This window comes from Pavona decussata, unplaced genomic scaffold, assembly GCF_977016875.1.
Source record: "Pavona decussata unplaced genomic scaffold, jaPavDecu1.1 SCAFFOLD_602, whole genome shotgun sequence".
NCBI classification, from domain to species: Eukaryota; Metazoa; Cnidaria; class Anthozoa; order Scleractinia; family Agariciidae; genus Pavona; species Pavona decussata.
The window spans coordinates 1,832,282-1,851,932 of record NW_028145860.1 but is presented as its reverse complement, the minus strand read 5'-3'; the positions used below and the strand labels follow the sequence as shown (position 1 = coordinate 1,851,932).

The 19,651-nt window shown below is 39.3% G+C and overlaps 2 protein-coding genes across 2 annotated transcripts; both read left to right on the top strand.

Moving 5' to 3' along the window:
- On the top strand, positions 1 to 13,703 carry LOC146449315 (uncharacterized). Its single transcript, XM_085101821.1, has 16 exons — positions 1 to 335; positions 460 to 496; positions 641 to 712; positions 1,460 to 1,568; positions 1,669 to 1,732; positions 1,964 to 2,057; positions 2,198 to 2,254; positions 3,615 to 3,657; positions 3,821 to 3,897; positions 4,685 to 4,912; positions 5,206 to 5,393; positions 6,060 to 6,859; positions 9,283 to 9,546; positions 10,386 to 10,573; positions 11,938 to 12,146; positions 12,840 to 13,703. The coding sequence occupies exons 1-16, from the start codon at positions 205 to 207 to the stop codon at positions 13,318 to 13,320; spliced, it is 3,042 nt and encodes a 1,013-aa protein (XP_084957947.1). The 5' UTR covers positions 1 to 204; the 3' UTR covers positions 13,321 to 13,703.
- A 1,243-nt stretch (positions 13,704 to 14,946) lies between these two features.
- Positions 14,947 to 19,587, top strand: LOC146449314 (uncharacterized protein CXorf65 homolog). Its single transcript, XM_085101143.1, has 5 exons — positions 14,947 to 15,957; positions 16,084 to 16,170; positions 16,258 to 16,374; positions 18,095 to 18,169; positions 18,624 to 19,587. Exons 1-5 carry the CDS (start codon positions 15,933 to 15,935, stop codon positions 18,821 to 18,823), a joined length of 504 nt encoding a protein of 167 aa, XP_084957269.1. The 5' UTR covers positions 14,947 to 15,932; the 3' UTR covers positions 18,824 to 19,587.
- The last annotated feature ends 64 nt before the right edge of the window (positions 19,588 to 19,651 follow it).

Below are 19,651 nucleotides of genomic sequence, written 5' to 3'. Positions count from 1 at the left end.
GTGTTGTTGCTGAGGCAACCACTAAAAGCAATATGGCGGCCTGAGACGTTCAAACTGGCGAAATGAAAGTTTTTACTTTTATCGCGTGAAAAATGTACAAAATGAGTCATATCTAAAGTACTTTAGACAATCACCTAGTGAACGGAAAGCTAAAGGGCCTTTGAGGAGAAATAAGATAGGAGAAGGGCCGAAATTACCTGAAAAATGCCGGTAGAACGTGTTCCAGTTGTGCACAAATTTGGGATTATCTCTCATACCCAGAGGCTAGCTTTAGAAGATAGGCTTGCTAAGAAGTCTTTAGCCCCTGAAGCTTCGCGGACATTCTCAAGGACAAGGTGAGAAAATTATTGGTATAGTTTGAGTATAGTAATGATTTTCCTTCTCTGAGGCAAACTGCAGTGATGAAAAATCCAGTTGTAAGGTTTTCTAAATCTTGAGTATCTCATTTTTTCTTATTAGACTACCATACGAAGTTACAGAGGATTTCATTGCTAAGGTACCTGTCTTAATATTAATGTTTTTATAAACTGACCTAGCAGTCTTAATTTAAATCCCACCTGGTACACTTTTGCCACACGTACGTACAGTGCACGAAGCTGTCTTTTTATGATTCTTGCAATCTAATTCTTGTTATTTTTAGTTTAATGATAGCAATGAAGAAGATAAGCAGGAACTTGAAGGATTTGCACTTAAAATGATCTCCCGAGCTAAGGTACGTTGTACATTGGTTTGGAATGGATGAATTATAATGGTACATTTCTGGCACATGTAAACATGTCACGATTTCTTCAAAGGCTTGCTGTCAACTGACATTTAAAACAATTCAAATTTGAAAACTTCACAATGACTCAATCTTATTCTCCTTCAAATTAAATAATTAATTGCTATAATTAAACTATGATTAGGTGCCTGGGTATAAGCGGTTAGCATATAAGAGTTTGAATCAGATTTTCAGTCGGGAGTTTAGAGCCGGGGTCAGTGGTTTGAGGATACGTTTGTCCCTACAATGTCATGTTGTTTCCTTAAACAAGAAACTTTGCTCCTCATTGTCTCTCTTGACCCAGGTGTATAAATGGGTACCGGCAACATACTGCTAGGGGTAACCCTGCGATGGACTAGCATCCCATCCAGGGAGGAGTAGCAACACTCATAGTTACTTAATGCTGCAGAAACTGTCTATATAGGCTACTTAAGCTTAGGCCAACAGCAAAACTAACAGGGTGCAAGTAAAATAAAAATGTAGTCAGCTTTGCAGGTATAACAGACCACATCATGTACAGTTGTACAGGAAATTGAGCCTACCGGTGTATACCCTTCTGCACAGATCTCTCCTAGTGGAAGAGATCAGTTTGGTCTCAACGAGAGATCAGACCTGATCTACATGTAAGCTGCAAGTAGAAAAACAAAAACACTTCACACACTTCACACTATGAAAAAATATATTTATTTTTGTTTACAGAGAAGAGCTGGTATTTTGGCAGGAGGAAAAGGAAACCATGTGGATCTGGGGAAATCTTGGACAGAGCTTGGACTTTTGGCTCAGTGTACAAGTAGAGCAATACAAGAAGGTTAGAAAGGACACAAATTATTTAGTCTACTTTTGTGATAACTTCTCAAATAATTTATTAAAAAATTAAAAATTAAAAAATGAAATTTATTTTACTTCAGAATCTTTGGAATTGCTTATCACTTCCCTTGGACATGCTCCTCCCAGTGTTGATCAACTTCCCAGGTAAAAGAATAACTATTATAAAATTAATTTACTTAAAAAAATGTGAACATTTTTGTATTGTCAGTCTTGAATGATTTTTATGTAAATGTGATTTTGTGACTGCCCACTTAAAACATCTGATTTGTTGTATCACTAAACACCAACTGTATCAAACCTCTCAACTCCGTATCTTTAACAGAAATATGTTACTCTTCTAAACTCAATTTTACTAGTTTTCTTCTTGCTTTGCAGTTTGTTTTATCTTGCCAAAAGTTGTCTTCACTGGTTGAGAAAGTGTGTGTTGAGTCCAACCTGCCTCCGTACAGCTGAACTGAAGCTCATCAAGGTATGCATTATGAAACTGGCCCAAGGCTAACAAGCACCTGTATGCAAGCATGGTGGAAAGTTTTGGTTCAATGTTTAAAAAGTCTTTACATTGAATTGTTGCCACATTAACTGTTGTCTTTGCTGTGTGTCATTTTTCAGATGGGTCACTTGGCATTTTCAAGATTATATTACCACAACATGACACAAGATCTTAAGGTACAATACATTAATTACCTATAAGAAAGCCTCAAAAGTAAAAGTGTATCAATAGGCAACTATGTTTCTTAAATAATCATTAATGATAAGCACTCTGTATGCCACATAGATCTAATATTAATAATGATAATAATAATAATATTAAGGACGGTGCCTACTAATACCGAAGTATTTTTGTGCGGTTTATGACTATGCGGGAAAAGCAGATCTCAGCAAGGCCTATTGGAATCCAAAAAGAAAATTGGGGGTAACCACGCATTTTTCAGAGATAATTAAGCAATAATATCTCTAAAAAACGCCAAAATATAAAGCAATGTATGGGATTTTTTCCTAAATTGAAGCTTAATTACCTCTGAAAAATGCATGGTTACCCCCAATTTTCTTTTGAGATACCAAAAGCATTTAATAAGTTCTGCTTTCTCCGCATAGTTTTAAACCGCGCAAAAATATCCCTGTATAAGTGCGCACTACCCATAGGAAACCCGACTATCTCTAGATGCGCAGAACGTATGCGCAGTAACAATAGTAGGCACCGTCCTTAATAATAGTAATAATAGTAATAATAATAGTAATAATAATAATGATCTATTTTATTGAATAATGAATAATAAAATAAATTTTACAATCAACATTACTCTAAGCGTAATGTACAAGTATGGTTGCATGCAATAAAATTCAATAACATAATTGGAAATCAATTTTTGCACGCTATTTATATCATGAAATGGATAACAACTCAAGACATTCTCAGTTTACATTACATTATCCAGCCTAAAAATACAAAGCTTATAAAAATACAACGCGATATTCTTCTTCACTCCTCTTCTGCTCTATCATTTCTCACTTTCAATAGTTTAAAAAGCGTCGAAAAGTTAATAAAAAATAAATAAATAATAATAATAATAATAATAATAATAATAAATAATAATAATAATAATAATAATAATAATAATTAATTAATTATTGTTCTAAGGCCAAATCATGACTTGTGCCATTTTTCCTTGAGCTGTTCAGTAATTAATATATTTAATAATAGCATGTATGTTACAACGAAGACCAATGAATGTCTAAAAGCCAGAAACAATATTTACAGTAATAAAAATTAGGGATTATAATTAAAATTATACCACTCACACAGAACTCCCTTGAGAGACCTTTTAAATCCAGTGAACTAAAGTTATTGTTTTCTTTAGTTAGAAAACATTTAATTAACCCTTTAACCCCTAATATGAAAGAACAAATTTTTTTATCATATACCAGGAGCCCAGCATATACCCATACTTTTCTTATAAAAGTACTGGGGAGAAGTTATTGTCAAAATTTGCATTGTCTGTAACATATGCCACTGTTGATTCTTCAGGGTTATCTAGATGAAAAGCGTTCACTGCTGCAGTACCTTGCAGGTAATAAAGTTAAATTCATTATAAAATTTTGGTACTATTTGCTTGAGTTATTTTTAGTACAGTACACTGTGTAGCCTTTCATGGAATGTCCCACAGTTCTCAGTAACAAGAAAATATATTATAAGGTACAGTACAAAGGTGTTCTATTTCCTTCAATTTTCAGGGCTTCCAGATGAACAAGAAGAGGCCTACAAGTGCTTTCCAGGGGCGTTATTGGCAGTCAGATACATTAAAGAAGTGGTGAGTGACTGTCAGCTAACTAACATCTTTATTGTGATAAAAAAAAAAAAAATTAATGTATGTTAGAATTATATTTGGCAACTGGATCAGAAACTCAGTCACTTGATCTGGTCACGAAAAAGAGATGTGACTGCATATTGTTAACATCAGTCAGTCACAGCACTACATAAAGTAATGATAATAATAACAAAGACGTCTTTAGGAGTTAACATTGTGCAGCTCCAGAAAATATCCATACTCCCCCTACAGAAGGTTTTTTTCTACCCCCCTCCCCCCAGGAAATTCCAGTTTAGCTTCATTCTTTGCTTCTAAAATTTTGACTTTTTAGACCCCTCTCCCCCTCGGAATTTCCAATGACTTTCCATGGGGTGGGTATGGATTTTTTCTGGAACTGCCAATTAAGGGAGTGTCAAACTGCAAATTCAAGACTTGCCAAAATGCTGAGAGCTGGGTTTCAAAAGCCAAGACCAAGACTATTTAAACAGCAGCCTAATAGATGTCATTTGCTGTAAATGTAGCTAGCAAGCTTGGAAAATTCCAATTCTATCTGGATAGTGTCCCCAGTTAGTGCACTGCGCTAAATACCTTGACACTTAAATAAAGTCAAGACCCAGTCTACATTTGTTCCAGATTCAAAGACTTTGCCTGAATTTTACGAGACTCTAAAATGTTTAAGGGATCATTTGGTACCCTAATTTAAGATCAAATTGAAGTTACAGAATGTTGTTAGTTCCCTCTCTTCAGCTTGAAAATCTTGTTATCTCTTTCTTCTTTTTTGACTGTCTAGGGCCATCTTATCTGTACTGGGTGTGGTGAACTAAACCAGGAAGACTCTGCCCTCACAGAGCCTCCAACTGAGACAGCTGCTGACAAGGTACCAGAGCCAGTAGCCCAGGACCAACCAGTGGAAGGGGCACCAGTTGTGGATGCTACTGAGGCAGGGAGGATGGGGTTACCACTGTTACTTGAAGAGGAAGAAGAGGAAGAAGAGCATGTTCAAGAAAGTGGAGATCTGGTATGGATGACTGTTTATACCTACAGATGAATCTCTGTAAATGAAAATCTCTTGGTCACTACAGCTTATAGAGGGAAGTTTCCCTTGCCTTTCTCGTAAACCTTTTGGGGACTAGGAAAAGTGTGTATGGGATGGGGGGAGAGGTGGGGGATTGGGGGAGAACTACAGAGTGCAACACGCTTACCACTACACCACAGTCTGCGCCTCTAAACAGCAAAGCATAATGCTAGTACCTAAAATGTTTGAGGTTTGAGAGAATGACTCCACTATACATGAATTTGCATTGTTTTTAGGGTTTCAATGAAGCTATCAGCCTGAGTTTACCTCACAGCCCTGCTGCTGCCAGCAGTATTCATGACTTGTCACCAACTCTCTGGCATTCTCTAGATGTGTGGCGGAGTGTCATGCACAGGGGGACTGGGCTGAGACACGCTCTGGAGGGACTGAGCACGTGTGGAACAGGCTTGATGACTGAGTTATGGTAAGGACCCAGCTTGTGCTATAGATAGGCTTAATTTAGAATGTTATAACCCTGAAAGCCATCTAGCTCTCTTTAATTTGTCAGTAAAGGTAGTAAATTTTAGAAGAATCCGTCATTGAATAGTAATTAAACTCGAATTAAAGTTCACATTAATCCAGGATTAGCTTAATCGGACTTTGAAAATGGGTATGAATTTTACAGGCCTGGGCCGGTTGTTCGAAAGCCGGTTAATGCTAATCCACGATTAGAAGATAATCGAGGCTTTCATCGTCCCTCGTTAAAAATGGTTTTAGAGGCTGCCTTCGAGCTAAAGGTAAAGAAAAGTCTAAGTAAAAGCTGAGGGTCAAAAATCTTTTGGAAGAATCTTTGTTGATTAGCAATTAAACTCGAGTCAAAGTTTGCGTTAATCCAGGATTAGCTTAATCGGGCTTTGAAGAACTTGGCCCTGGTCTGAAAAACGGTACTGGAAAATGACATGTTTTGGTCACAAATTGTGTCAGGGTTTGGAGAACCGAGCCACCCCCCCCTCCTCCCCAACAAAAGCTCCGAGGTGTACTCCCACTACCCCTCCCTCACCCCCCTGAGTGTAGCCATGAACCGTGATTTTCCGTGAAGCGAGTAGTGAGTTTATATAACCTCACACGTTTTCCCCCTTTCATGGTCCAGGTTAGATGTGTGCTGTGCTTTTCAAGTACTTACTGAGGTGTCTAAGCAGGAGATAGGCGTTCTGCGCACTTTTCAAGCCCTAGCCGCCGGTATGTTCACCAGGCCAGCGGAAATATCAGAAGCGCATGCGCGTCATATTCACCTGTGCAATAACTGTCTCTCAACTATAACTGGACACCAGTCGTACAACGTTAAAGGCTTTCCCGATGATGATTTGAACTTCAACCAAGAGAAAATTGCAACGGCCTCAGGTCTTATATCCATGGGTCAGACGCCAAGCTTTGTTCGAGGATTGCGTGACTTCGCTGACCTTGGCCTTAAAGATAATGAGGTTAGATACCCCGAGGATGACGCAGAGAGCGTGGCGTCACGCGATACAGGCAGTGACGCGTCTTCTGAAGCTAGTTTTGCTGATGTAAGTAGCGTGGAAAGCGGGCGCCGCGGAAGGTCAGGTGACGTGAACGAGAGGTCCGGGAGCAGCGTGTCAAAAACGTACAAGAAAACGCGAAGAACCGTCGCCAGGAAAGACGAACTATCTTCCGATTCGGAAGACGAAATAGAAAAACCATCTAAGACGGAAACAAAACCCTTAAAACAAACAGATACGGTAAAGAAGGACGTTGAGAAATCTGTTCGCGGTCGCGCTGGAACAGGAGTGCGATTTAACGTTCAAGAACCCGACGATGTGAATGCCGAGGGTGGAGTCCCCAGGGCACAGATGGAAAGATCACTAACAAAAGATAGTCTTAACAGTGCTCATACTCGGGGTAGCTCTGTCACTATCCCACTAGGAGATGAAGGTAAGCTAAACGCTAAACTAGTCTTCGGTCAGTGCACAAATTATCGCGTGCATCATTGCCGAACTAATCTGAAAAAATTTACAATTCTTTACCAGGTCCAAAGATCTGGAATTCCCTTCCTGTTACAATCACTTCTCTGTCAAGTTTTCCCAACTTTAAGAAAAAACTGCTAGAGTTTTTAGTAAAATTATTACTGAATTGGCAAAGCCGCACACTTGTAGCACTATCTATGTAAGCATGTATTGTTACGTACGAGGTTGCCTCAACTATAAACCTGGTGGTTTCCAGAGGTCACCTCGCCATACATTAAACTATGGATAAATTGTCAATATATTGGGGAAAAAGGCAAATAAATGTCAAATGTCACTTAACATTTGTAGTTTTCCTTTAGCTTTGGTATCGTCAGTACAGTTTTCAATTTGACCCGTTTTTGAACATTTCGTTTTCAGTTTTATATTTTTAGAAAACATTAGAGAGATTTACAGTCACTTTTACGGCAAACGGTAGAAATGACCACGTGACCATCTTCATCTTACATTTACCGCTCGCTGTTTTCAGTTTCTCAGTAAAATTGAGTGGTTTTTCTTTAGCATCAAAGGCTAGAATTATTTTGCACTATTCTCATCTATGTACTTATTTTTTCACGAAAACATAAACGCGAATCTCACGTTTGCCGTTTGCCTTAAACGCGATTCTAAATCGCTTAGTCTATTGTTTGCTTCACTTTCCAGTTTTCCCGTGTTTTGCATTTTACTAGGTAAAGTCTTTTCCTCAGGTTTTGCGCTTGTAAGTCAAAGCAACGTTTCTCTAAGGCCCGGTTCATACGTCGAACTTTACATGAGCCGAACCTAATACCTATTAAGGTCGACCCAAATAATTAAGTTCGGCAGTTGATTCAGACGTCGAACCTAACTGAAGTCGAACTTAATTAAAGCTCAAGTGAGAAAGTAGATTTTCGTGGTCAGCGGCTGTTGTTTTTTCTCAACAAGATTCAAAATGGCGGGAAAGATGAGTTCTGACATGGAAAAGCTTGTTTGGTAAAATTGAATTGGGGGTGGTCAATAGTTTATTTTAGTATTAGTTTTTATTGATATTTCTTATAATTCTTTATAGTTATTTTATTTTTATATAAAATTTTTAAATTCATGTAAAGCGCTTTTGAGTTAATGTTAAAATTATAGATTATTATTATTATTATTATTATTATTATTATTATTATTATTATTATTATTATTATCATCATCATTAAAATAATGAAGACAGGCCAAACACGGCTTCTATTGGTCGAGACAGGAAGAATATGACCTTCAATACTAATTTGCTCTTACGAGTACGTCTCCCTTTTCTGTACGAAAGTAGGGAAGGGTCTTTATAGATCTCTCTTAGTAGAGGCTGATTTTCTATCAAGTACCGTTTACTCATCTGAATGGTTTTAGGTTAGGCGCAGAAGGGCGATATTCCGTAACAAACGACAAAATGTTTTTGCGCGTTTTTTGTTTGTTTTGCAGTGCTGACATTCTCTCGCTGAAATTGACTTCTGAGAGAGTTTTATCTATAAGGTTATCGAGTTAACCTCTGTAGCGTAATCTCTGTTTGAATAGAGTAATGTTTTCTTCAAATATTGTTTTTGAAGATTTTGTTCTGAGAAGTCTTGACGCTTCGCCTTTGATATAGCCTGTATTGGAAAGTTTCTGTCGGTTTGAAGTGCGTGTGCACATAAAAAATATATTCTTTTTTTAAAATCTTTCGCATCTCAGACAAGTATATTTAGTTGTTTCTAAACAAAAAGAACAAGCACGTTCCTCTTTTCCCGCCATCTTGTTCAGAATGAAGTCCTTTGCGCATGCCAAGTCGATGGAACGCGCAGACCTCTGGGATAGATATAATTTATATAATTTATACGTAATGTATGCATTTGGTTCGGCACATGTAAAGTTCGACGTATGAATCGAAGTCGATCTTTTGCCGTTCTATTCGACTGGCGCAGTCGAATAGAACGGCGGGTCGACCCAAATACAAATCTGTCGATCCTAACTGATTCATACGTCGATCTTTACATGCGCCGAACCAAATGATTAGGTTCGGCTCATGTAAAGTTCGACGTATGAACCGGGCCTTATAATCTTTGGCACATTACAGTGCGACGCGCCTTACCGTGGCCACCCAACAAACTTTTTTTAGAAGTTAGCCAATCAGGATACGCGAATTTGATTAACGGTCACGCCTCCTTGCAAAGTCCAACAGGCAAGTGACGCAACAATGAATTATTGAAAACATGTCGTTTTGTATTTTATGGCTAACTTGGAAAAAAAAGTTTGTTGGAGGCCACGGTAAGGCGAGTCGCACTGTAAAGAATAGCGACAGTTACAGTTAAAAAGTTTTCGAGATGGTCATAAGTTTATAGTTGAAATCGTTCTTTGCAGATGACAAATGCAGCGTTAAAACAGGGACTTCCCAGTTCTCGAATGTAGCCGGGCTGACCGGTTGGCGCTGGGAACTAGCATACCTCTACACCGACTGTATGACGTCAGTGTGTATGAACGGACAGACATCAGCAATCCAGAAAACTGCTCTGCTTGGGAGCGAGGCCAACCGCAAGGTTACCATATTTGGGAAGAGGAATGCCATGTCAAGTGAGGGCCTGGGACTTTTGGACTTGTTAAAAATCAAGTTTCCCTTAGAGGAAGGTATGAATGTAAGAATTACGGTCGAAAGGCGGCGCTCATAAGACTAGATAGTCGCCAGTTTAATATTGTAGCTAAAAATCGCAGTATCAGTCATAAGTAATAGTGATTAGAGTGTTTCTAAGGTTTTGGTAGTCTTCAGTTTCAATTTTAAGATGTAATTAATAAAGTAATATAACAGTAAAGAAAAGTCCCCTGTTTTATAAAAAGGGAAGTATCATGGGGTTTTTGACCTCTTTTGTTAAAAATGGTGAAATAAGACCTTCATGTTGCTACAAAATAACTCTAGTCAACGAGAGGAGAGAAATCAACTCAATTCTTGATGGGAACAACTCGTACTCTGTTCTATCGCATTTTGGAAACAAAAATACGAAATCTTGATAAACATTAGCATATCATTTTCAAGTTACAATCCATTCCGACCTACTCTGCCTCTGGCCAGGGGCACCAATCGACAGTTTTATTGTACTGGGGTGATAATTTATAACAAAACAAGACAATTATATTTTTTGTTTCTGTTGTCAGACAAACATTTTTGGTTTTTGAAATGACATCAAATTGTCGTGATACTTCACCTTTAAGTTCTTGAGAGTAGTACAATGTAGTTACTTTACTTTTCTTATGTTGTTCATGTTGTAATATTGTCAAATTTTAATTACCATACTGTCGATTTTCGAGTTTTTGAAAACTTTCCCAGTCGAAGAATTTTATGGAAACTGCATGGTATAAATGATTGATTGAATGAATGAATGAATGAATGAATTATAGGTTGATCGGTTGATAGCTTCTCTTTTCACTCTCAATTTTGGCATTTGACTTCGCTCTGTCAACTCTTTTTAAAGGCAAAGAGCAGAAAGACTGGAGTTGGAGAGTCAGGTTTGCGGCCGTGCAGGGACTGGTGCGAATTTGTCGTCACTGCAGCAGTGACAACACAAGAGATGGAATGTGCGGAGTGGCCTGGAACCAACTCATGAGACATCACTCGTTAGAGAGAGATGTTCGTGTCTTAGAGGCCTGGAAACTAGCCCAGGTGGGTCTTCTTTTCTTTGCGCATGCACAGGATAAGAGAGTATGTTGGTCACACATGTACCGTAAAAGCTCTATTAAGGACGGTGCCTACTAATACCGAAGTATTTTTGCGCGGTTTATGACTATGCAGGAAAAGCCAATCTTAGCAAGGGGTATTGGAATCAAAAAAGAAAATTGGGGTAACCACGAATATTTTAGAGATAATTAAGCAGCCATTGTTCTAAAAAGCTGTAAAATATAAAGGAATGTGTGGCGTTTTTTTTCTAAATTGAAGCTTTATTATCTCTGAAAAATACATGGTTACCGCCAATTTTCTTTTAAAATACCAAGAGCACTTGCTAAGTTCTGCTTTCCACGCATGGTTTTGAACGGCGCAAAAATATCCCTGTATTAGTAGGCACCACCCACAGGAAACGCGAGTATCATGCGCAGAACGTATGCGCAGTAACAATAGTAGGCACCGTCCTTAAGCACCCCCCCTTCAGTTTTCCTTTCCTCTCTTTCCCACGTTTGAAAACATAAAAGAAATACTTATGGTCAAAACATTGGTCGGTTTATGTATAGGAAAAACGTTTAACAAAACTGAACTATGTTTTTAGGTTTCGATTAGTTTAGATGTGATGTTTGGATTTCCAAAGTGTTACACCAAATAGTTGACATAGTCCCCTTGTCGAGGAAATACAATTAGCTAAAGGTAGTCCATCAGGAACGTTTGGTTTATCAACAGAGTTGATTACTTAAGGTAAAGTGGCCATCGCTGGGGTAAAGAGATTCAAGCGCTGACCATTTGAGCGTTAGCCCTTCGTCAGAGCGACTCCACTCGTTTCTACTCCTCAGTACACCGCAGTTTCTTTAGAACTAACCCCCTTATTCCATGAAGAACCTTGGCGACTAAAAAGTCGAACAGTGCAGATCTCTTAGGATCATGATGATCACTCTATCTGCCATTAATTTACCTCCATCAAAAACGATGATTCTTGCAAATCGGTCAGCGGTAGTGAACCACAGATAAGTAAGAACCATCAATTTAAAGGTAGTTTACAAATGCCATGAGGGAGAGGGCATTAACCGCTTCAGATGATAAGACATTCCACTGTCTAATTGTCCTAGGAAAATATGAGAATTTGAAGTAGTCTGTATGTGCAAACGGGACCTCGTAAGCTTTCTCATTTATATGGCGACTAATACGCCCCAGGAGGGTTAGATGTTTTATAATTTTAATCCCAGTTTGTCTATTGTGGATTTTGTAAAAAATGGACAGCCTGTTCCTTTTCCTTCTCTCTTTGAGGGTGTCCCACTCCAGTAATTGCACCTGCAAAGCAAATTCGTCTTCATTCATCGTCCCATTTCTCCTTTTTGCTTTAGATTGAGTCAGATCTCGAGAACAAGCATTCATTGCTCGATGATGTAATCTCGTTTCCTTCTTGGGCTGCAAGCAAATTGTCAGCGGTATTACTACCTCCACTTCCTCCTGTCGTACCACTCAGTAGTCGTTCCAGGCCCCGAGCACGTGCGACTCCGCAGTCCAAGCCTGCGCCTGCAGTCAAGAAGGGACCCAAGCGTCCATCCTTGAGGTAAACGAAGCAAAATATTTTCGACCAGGCTAGCCTTTCCCTATCGTTTTGATTTCGTCTGCTTTTATGCATACTTCGTTATAAGTTCTCACCGATTGTTTACCTTCAAATGATTGATAACACTGTCAGTATTTTCAAAATCCTATTTTACTCTGTCACACTTCAAAGCGATGCGATTTTCCTCTGCTTGGACGTGTTTTGAAAGTCTCCATCTTCATTAGCGTTTTCGTGCGTTTACTTTTATGGTAGGCAGTTGGAAACACATATGGAAACAAAATATGCGTTTTCTAACGAAAAGGCATACTTGCGGGCACACTCTTTTCGACGAAGATACTGCTCCATAATTGCAATTTCAAATTCTTGTGCCCCCCAAGTTTAAGGTGCTGTTTGCACCGGGGAATTTTTCCTTTAACATGCAACGCAACACCGTTGTGAGACAAGTTGCGTACCCTGTACGCAGCGTACAACGTTGCGAGACACGTTGCAGGATTAAACGAGTTTCCTGCAACTTGTAATGCAATGTTCTCGTACACACTGCGTTGCAAATTATAGAAAAAATGCCTCGTGCAACAGCGCTGTGTAGGGTGGACAAACGGTGAAACTGAATTTAGAATTTCAGCATAATGTCGCACTGTGTCCATGCCTTGAAGGTTGGAGGGAAGCTAACCCGTCTCGTTTCAATGTCTCTCCTAGGCAAGAGATACTCCTAGCCACGGCTGCCAGGGAACCTCAACCTGACTACCGCAGCCGGACGAACCACGACCTGATGCTGGTGATTGAGGATCAATGGAGGAAGCAGCTTCACGAGGAACAGGAGGAGGAGGAGGCAGAGAGAAGGAAGGAGGAGGCTGCCAGGGTTGAGAATATAGTGGCGAAGGAGGGGAGAAGGAGTAGGCAGGGGAAGGAGACAAATTGGAAGGGGATGGAGGAAGCTAAGGGGGAGACCGATGGAAGGAGCAGTAGGCAGGAGGTAACTGTAGATGGTCAAGGTGAGGTAGGTAGGATGGGAAGAAAGGAGGGAGGACGGAGTAGTCAGGAGATGGGTGCAGATGGGATTGAGGTGGGTAAAGAGGGACAACGGATTGGACAGAAGGGGTCTGCAGATTGTGGAAAGGCTGAAAGAACAGAGGGGAGGATGGAGAGAAGAAGTGGTAGAAAGCAGACGGTGGACTAAGAAAATGAGGTGGATATGATGTTGGAAACTAGAGAATTAAAGGAGGGGAGAACGAAGGAAAAGAGGATTTTGAAAACGAATGTCAGATTAACTTGACGATGAATGATAATGTCATGAAGAGGGAAGGGTGGGAAGGGAAGCAAGAGCTTTTAGTGATAAATGAAGGAATAAAGCGTTTAGAAGCTTTTGTGTTCAAATGGGGGAAACGAGAAGAACGGATAGAAAAAAAAAAAAAAAACAGTAAGGGAAGAACACGGATGGATAACTGAATGTACAGAACCACTAAGCTAATGTACTTGTAAATCGTAACGTGTGGTGAGCTTTTGTATATAAATGTCTCTTGGACAAAAATATAAATAGAATAAATATTTTTCTACGTTTAATCCCTTAGTAAACGATTAATGTTTTTTTTCTGGCCAACCTCTTTGGCCTCAACAGTGACCAGCTTGAAAAATTCTTCTCTCATTTTCACCACTTGGGAATAAAGGAAGTGATCACCAAAGATAAAATGTACTGATTTTAAACAAATTCTCCCAACAATTAGGAGGTATATGAAGAGCAATCGGTGGGGAGAATTTACATGTTGGTATTGAAGCTGAAGATTAACTGGCAAATGGCTAACACTTTAGACTGACACACTGTGTCTTTACCTCAAAATTTTATTAGAAAATGTCAAAAAAATTCGACTTCGGTGGGGAACATAGTCTCCTAGCGCAGCCGTCATTAGGGTCGTCACGCAACGTTTCTCCCCATTGGTGGGAAGATGCTTGCGTGACGACCCTAACAAGGGCTGCGTTAGGAGACTATGGGGAACAGGGCTGGCACGGTGGCGACAGTACTTGTGTTTAACTGTTTTGTTCCGTGTCTGAATGCTGGATAAGGCATTTAGTACGTCACTACAACACCCACACAACAACCTACGTCTTTATCACAACGGTTTTGCAAGGAACTACAATAAAAGTTCATAATATTGCTCTCCGGTTGGTTATTCTACGCACGGAGAAAATCTGTTGATTTTGACGACTTCGGAATGCTTTTTACAACTTTGTAGATCGTTTGTTGTGTCTCCCTTGTTCGCTTGATTAAATTCTTAATGCCACATTAAGTAAACAGCTGTCACCTCTGTCAACGCTACTTCACCCTTTGTAAACACTGTTTACTCTCAGTTGTGTCATTTTCAAACTGTTCATCTTAAAGTGACTGTAAAGTCTTGCACGGGAAACTTTTAACTATTTTGGAGCGGGGCTTCAATGTACATTAATGATTCTTAACCAGTTTTCCTCCAGAGTCAAACAGTCGTTATAATGTTTGAATCTTTGAGTAACAGTCCTAAACTCTGACCTCTCAAAATCGAATTGAAAGCGACTGAGCAGTACTTGCCTTTAGAGCTATTATGTACAAGATACCTCTATCTTCTAAGTGTGCATTGCTACTGATGAAATCCCATTTAAAAATGAAAATGAATGAACATTTTTAACGTGTCTAAAAGTATCTAGCAGAGAGAGATCCCTGCGCTAATAGGGGATGCCTAACTAACAATTAAGTGACTACGAGATAACCAAGTAATTTAAAAATTATGTAAAAAGCTTACGTAAATGTCTCAATGTCTGAGAAATCAGTAAATGACACAGGCATACTCGGAAAAAATCCGAGTGCTCCTATCAGGAGTCGACCCAAAGACCTTCTGATTACTAGTTCGGATGCTCTACCACTGAGCTACAGGAGACTCGTGGGAGCTAAGGCCATTAAACTAGGTTCATAGGACAAACATCCTGCATACTGCTAGGATTGGAATGGCAGCCCTCGCATCCATCTTGTAAAAGCTCAATATATCACGCCTTCTTCTTTGCGATTTAAAAGCCTAGTGAGCATCTCCTTACCGAAGAGGTTACACCACATAACTGTGAAGTAACATTAAAAATGTTAAATAGCTCCTGGAGTGCTTACGATGCTGTTACTATGTTTAGAGTTATTATAAACTCAAACTCTTAAAATAGCTAATTGGCCTTGACTTTGTACCGGTGACTACATGAATAGTAAGAAAGCTGACTAACGATTGGAATTTTTTCAACCCCCAATCTGGAGTCAGTGTACAAGAAGTTAAAACTGAATCTCTCGAAAGGAACTTAAACTCCTTGTTTGGAGTTAATAAACTGATTTAAATAATAATTATACCTCGGTAGAAAGCTGCTCACTGAACATTACTATTGTGCAGATAGTTTTCAAATTCCCCAAAGGGGGAATACGAAGAAGATACTTCGATGGTCAAATTTTTAATTTGAGAATCTTTTATGAGGGTCTAAAAATTAGCTCTATACATCCACAAATTAGTTTGTCTGAGACGCTAAATCGTAATGCAAACAATTAGCAAGAGGTGTAAATCCACGATAATTAGTTTTCGCTTTTGTGAAGTACATCTGCCATTTGATTGGACTCCGCGCTCCACTTGTTTTTAATGGTATCTACAGAGACGCTATTGTGTTTGGTTTTCGGGTCAAACTTCCAATTTCAGTTTCGCCGTCATCGAGTTAGTCAAATTTATGTATGCATGATAACTTCGAGAACAGAGTGAAGCTAAATTCTACAACCACTCAAAAGACGCATTTTGGAGGATGTTTATTACGGTGCGGTTTGGGGGTAAGTCGAGGCTGATTTGTATGTACTTCGAAGTGGCTTAAAGCATTGATTATCAGCCTTGTTTTGAATTTCACGACCTGTAAAATGAAAGAATTTAATTGTGGTGGTATGTTCTGTGTCTTTCAGACGGCGAAGAATCGATTTTTAACCCAAACTGTCGCACTGACATACTGTTGGATGACATCAAGAGGCGATGCAACTGCACCAAAGACGGTACATTCTTTGAGAAGTTTTCTTCGATCTCTCACTTTCAGTGTTATTGTCTGAACTCACTTCAAATCAATATTCCTTTGTCTGTAGCCACTGTAGATTTATCAGATGAAGCAGGAAACCTTAAATATCTGGTGAACCACCCCCTGAGATACGCCACAGAACTTCTGAAGGCGCGAGAATCTTTCGTGCTGATAAGGGTTGAAAGTAAGCTTAAGTTTATTTTAAAATATTGTACTGATGTTATGCCCTCCCGCTGTTTTATATTCTTTGCATTGAAAATTTGGAGGATTCTAGAGGTTTACAGCTTGTGTTGTGGCAGGTGGTTTTGGCGACAAAGCACGAAAATTATTATAGAAAAGCGTAGCTGTGAGTAAGAAAAACAGCACACTGCTTCTCGCTTCCTTACGCCCGTTTGCAGTTGAAATATTGGCTTGTTCGTCCGGCTCTCAAAATTTACTTGCCATTCCATGAACTACATTAAATTCTCAACTGTTAATTTCGAAAACAAACTTCAGCGCTATTTCGTTGGTCTCTGCCGGAATATTTCGGCAGAGTCTTCGATTTGATGGTTTTAAATTTTCACAATTTTTTTCATGTTGCTTGAAAATCAATAACATACAAAAATATGTGCGCCCAACTCGAATTCAGTGGATCCTTTCGCTGCAACATCTATCTAAAAATCCTTAATACGAGGTCCCGGGAGCTCTTCTCTGATCTGCTGGATTTGTTTCATGGTAGGATCATATTCAAATCCTGGGATACGCTTGTAAAGAGCCAACTGGTTAGATTTCCGCCAGTTGGGTATTTTAATTTAATATGTTCTCTCTGCAATATTTGTTTCTTGTTGTGTTTGTGTCAATATTTCTAAAGAGCCCTTTAAGGGGAGAGGATAATTAAGTTTTTTTAATTATTTTTTCATACTGGAAAATAGAGTTTTTTTTAGCGCCGGGGTGAAATCTCACCTCAAACGTTCGTAACATAGAAACCAAACTGATGCTTTTTGTCGTGGTCGAATAAATATGTTCTTAGTATTCTCCTCCATTTAAAAGTTAAGCTGAAGTATCTAAACAGATCAAGTATTGATATTTTCTCAAATATATCTTTCAGGCCCGAAAACAATACAAGAAAGCAGTAGAATTTAATTTCCTTTTTCAGTTAAGGTACTCGCTTTCTCTAACTTGCTCCTTGTCTTTCGACTACGAAACTTGATTACAAAAGATTTTTTTTCATAGAGTGTCAGATAGAATGTTACAGAATTGAACTTTACATATTTATTTGGTGCAAGTTTTAGGCATTATGTAAATAATTTTCATATGGATAACTTACAAAAATTCTTATTATTAGTTTTTGGAGACAACGCAAGTTCAACTGTTTTTATCACAATGAATAATCTGTCTACTACGGAAAACCTTTTACCCAGTAATGTCTGTCTGTCTTGTCACCATTTTTCTTGATATTTGAATGTGTTAGTAATCATTGTTCCAACAAACTGCTGTGTTGACTAAAGCAAACTTCTTCCTTACTAAACCAATCGGAAAAAAGTTTCTCCTCTATGTGTTCAGGAAAAGAACATTGCCTTATTTGCTTTGACCAATCAGAACAAATTTGCTGAACATTTTAACCAATCAGGAGCCAAATCAAAATAAAAACAAACGTGGCCTGATTTTGCGCGCGCTTTTCTGCGTCTAGCATACGTCAGGTGTTTTCCCGCGCTTGATAACGGCTTTGTGTTTCCCGCGCCTGGCACGTGTTACGTGTTTTCCCGCACTTGGCACTTGTTGCATGTTTTTTGTATAGAGTTCTGATTGGTTAATCATTGGTCAGATTTGTTGACTTATGTTCGGTGAACAACATTCATTTGAAAGAAGTTCTAAACCAGCCCCTAACTACCGCCATTAATTATTTTGTATCCGATGATTTATAGAACGAGGTGAAACCGAGGGTGACAGCTACACACCGATGCTAAATGATGGGATAACAGTAACTCCAGAGTTTTTAGGTAAGGAGATAAAGGTTTTATTGGTGTTAAACGTCAACGAAACTTACTGTCACACAGTTAAAACATGGTGTGAAAAACGTTTGGAGTTGTCTTGCTTTTTCGTTCTATTTATGTCAAGTGAAAACGAACACGACGCAAGCACAAGCGCCAGCACAAGAAAAGGAAAATTTTTGATCCTTGTGCTTGTGCTTATGCTTGGGTCGAGGAAGTTTTCAAGGGGAGATAAGCACTCTTATGCTTGCACTTGTGTTTGTGACTGAACAGGATTTATAGATATTGTGGATGTTTTTGTGGAATCTTGTTAAGTGAGAGATAGGGTAGTGGGGATGTGAGAGATTACCAAACAATCCAATACACCCCAGTCTAATGACTCAACCCCAGAAGGGACTGATTGTACAGGACTACCACTAAAGTCTATAATCTTCTGAACATCCCCCATTTGTTTTCTTTACAGAGCGTCTTTCTAGATGCGAGAGCGACAGTTTAAACGCTAAGCACTCTGCTGTGAAACCTGTTAGAGTGAACAGTGGTTCCCTGCAAAGGAAACAGACCGGATTAAAAGCCAAGAACTCCGGTCTGGGGTCAACCTCAGCCAGGAATAAAATTTCCCGAGAAAAAACACCTGGACAGAAGCGAAACAGAGAAAGCAGATGATTATTGGAACAAAGAAGAAGAATATTTAAGAGATTTCCAGATGTTAGTTTTAACAAATTAGAAGAACGAAAATGTTAGGCTATTGTTCTACTTTAGTGGATCAGTAAATGCCACATAGTGCGCATGCGTCTTGTAGGGAATGCATCGCTGCTGGCAAAGGACGCACTTGGATACAAGAAGCCCATACCACAAACGATGCATTTTGTACGAATTGGGTCGAACCGTGGACACTTAGGCCACAGGATACCTGCAAGGCAAGAGCATAACCTGGTTTCTATGGCTTTAAGGAATTATCATTGTTACTTCTCCTATGCTGGTCCATCCCAAAGGTTACCCCGATAATTTTTCCTCAAGTTTCCCTAACGAGTTGCCGTTAGGTGCTAATACAACTGGCTACTAAGAGAAATTGTAGAACAAAGTTTCTCTCTTACGAAACGCGACGGTACGGACCATTTTAGATCCAGAGTACGATCCAAGTGATAACCGCCTGACTACATCGCCTCCAAACGAAATAACAAGAAACGAACTGAAGTTCAGCCAGTGCATCTCAAGTTTTCTCCAGCATTATAGTTTTCAACTTTCTCAAACGTCAATTTTCTCTCTTGTTCCCGTCCCCTGGAACGACTGCGAGCGGGACGGGGACCCTCCAGGGGACGGGAACAGGAGAGGCCCTGGCAACACGTTTGTCCCAAACGACTGGTACCTATTCATGCACCTGGGTGGAGAGGGACGATGAAGACTAGCCATGATAAGTTTCTTGTGTAAGGAAAACCAAATGGAGGATACCTGACTCGAACCACTGACGTAGGATGCACTCTCGTCAAAACG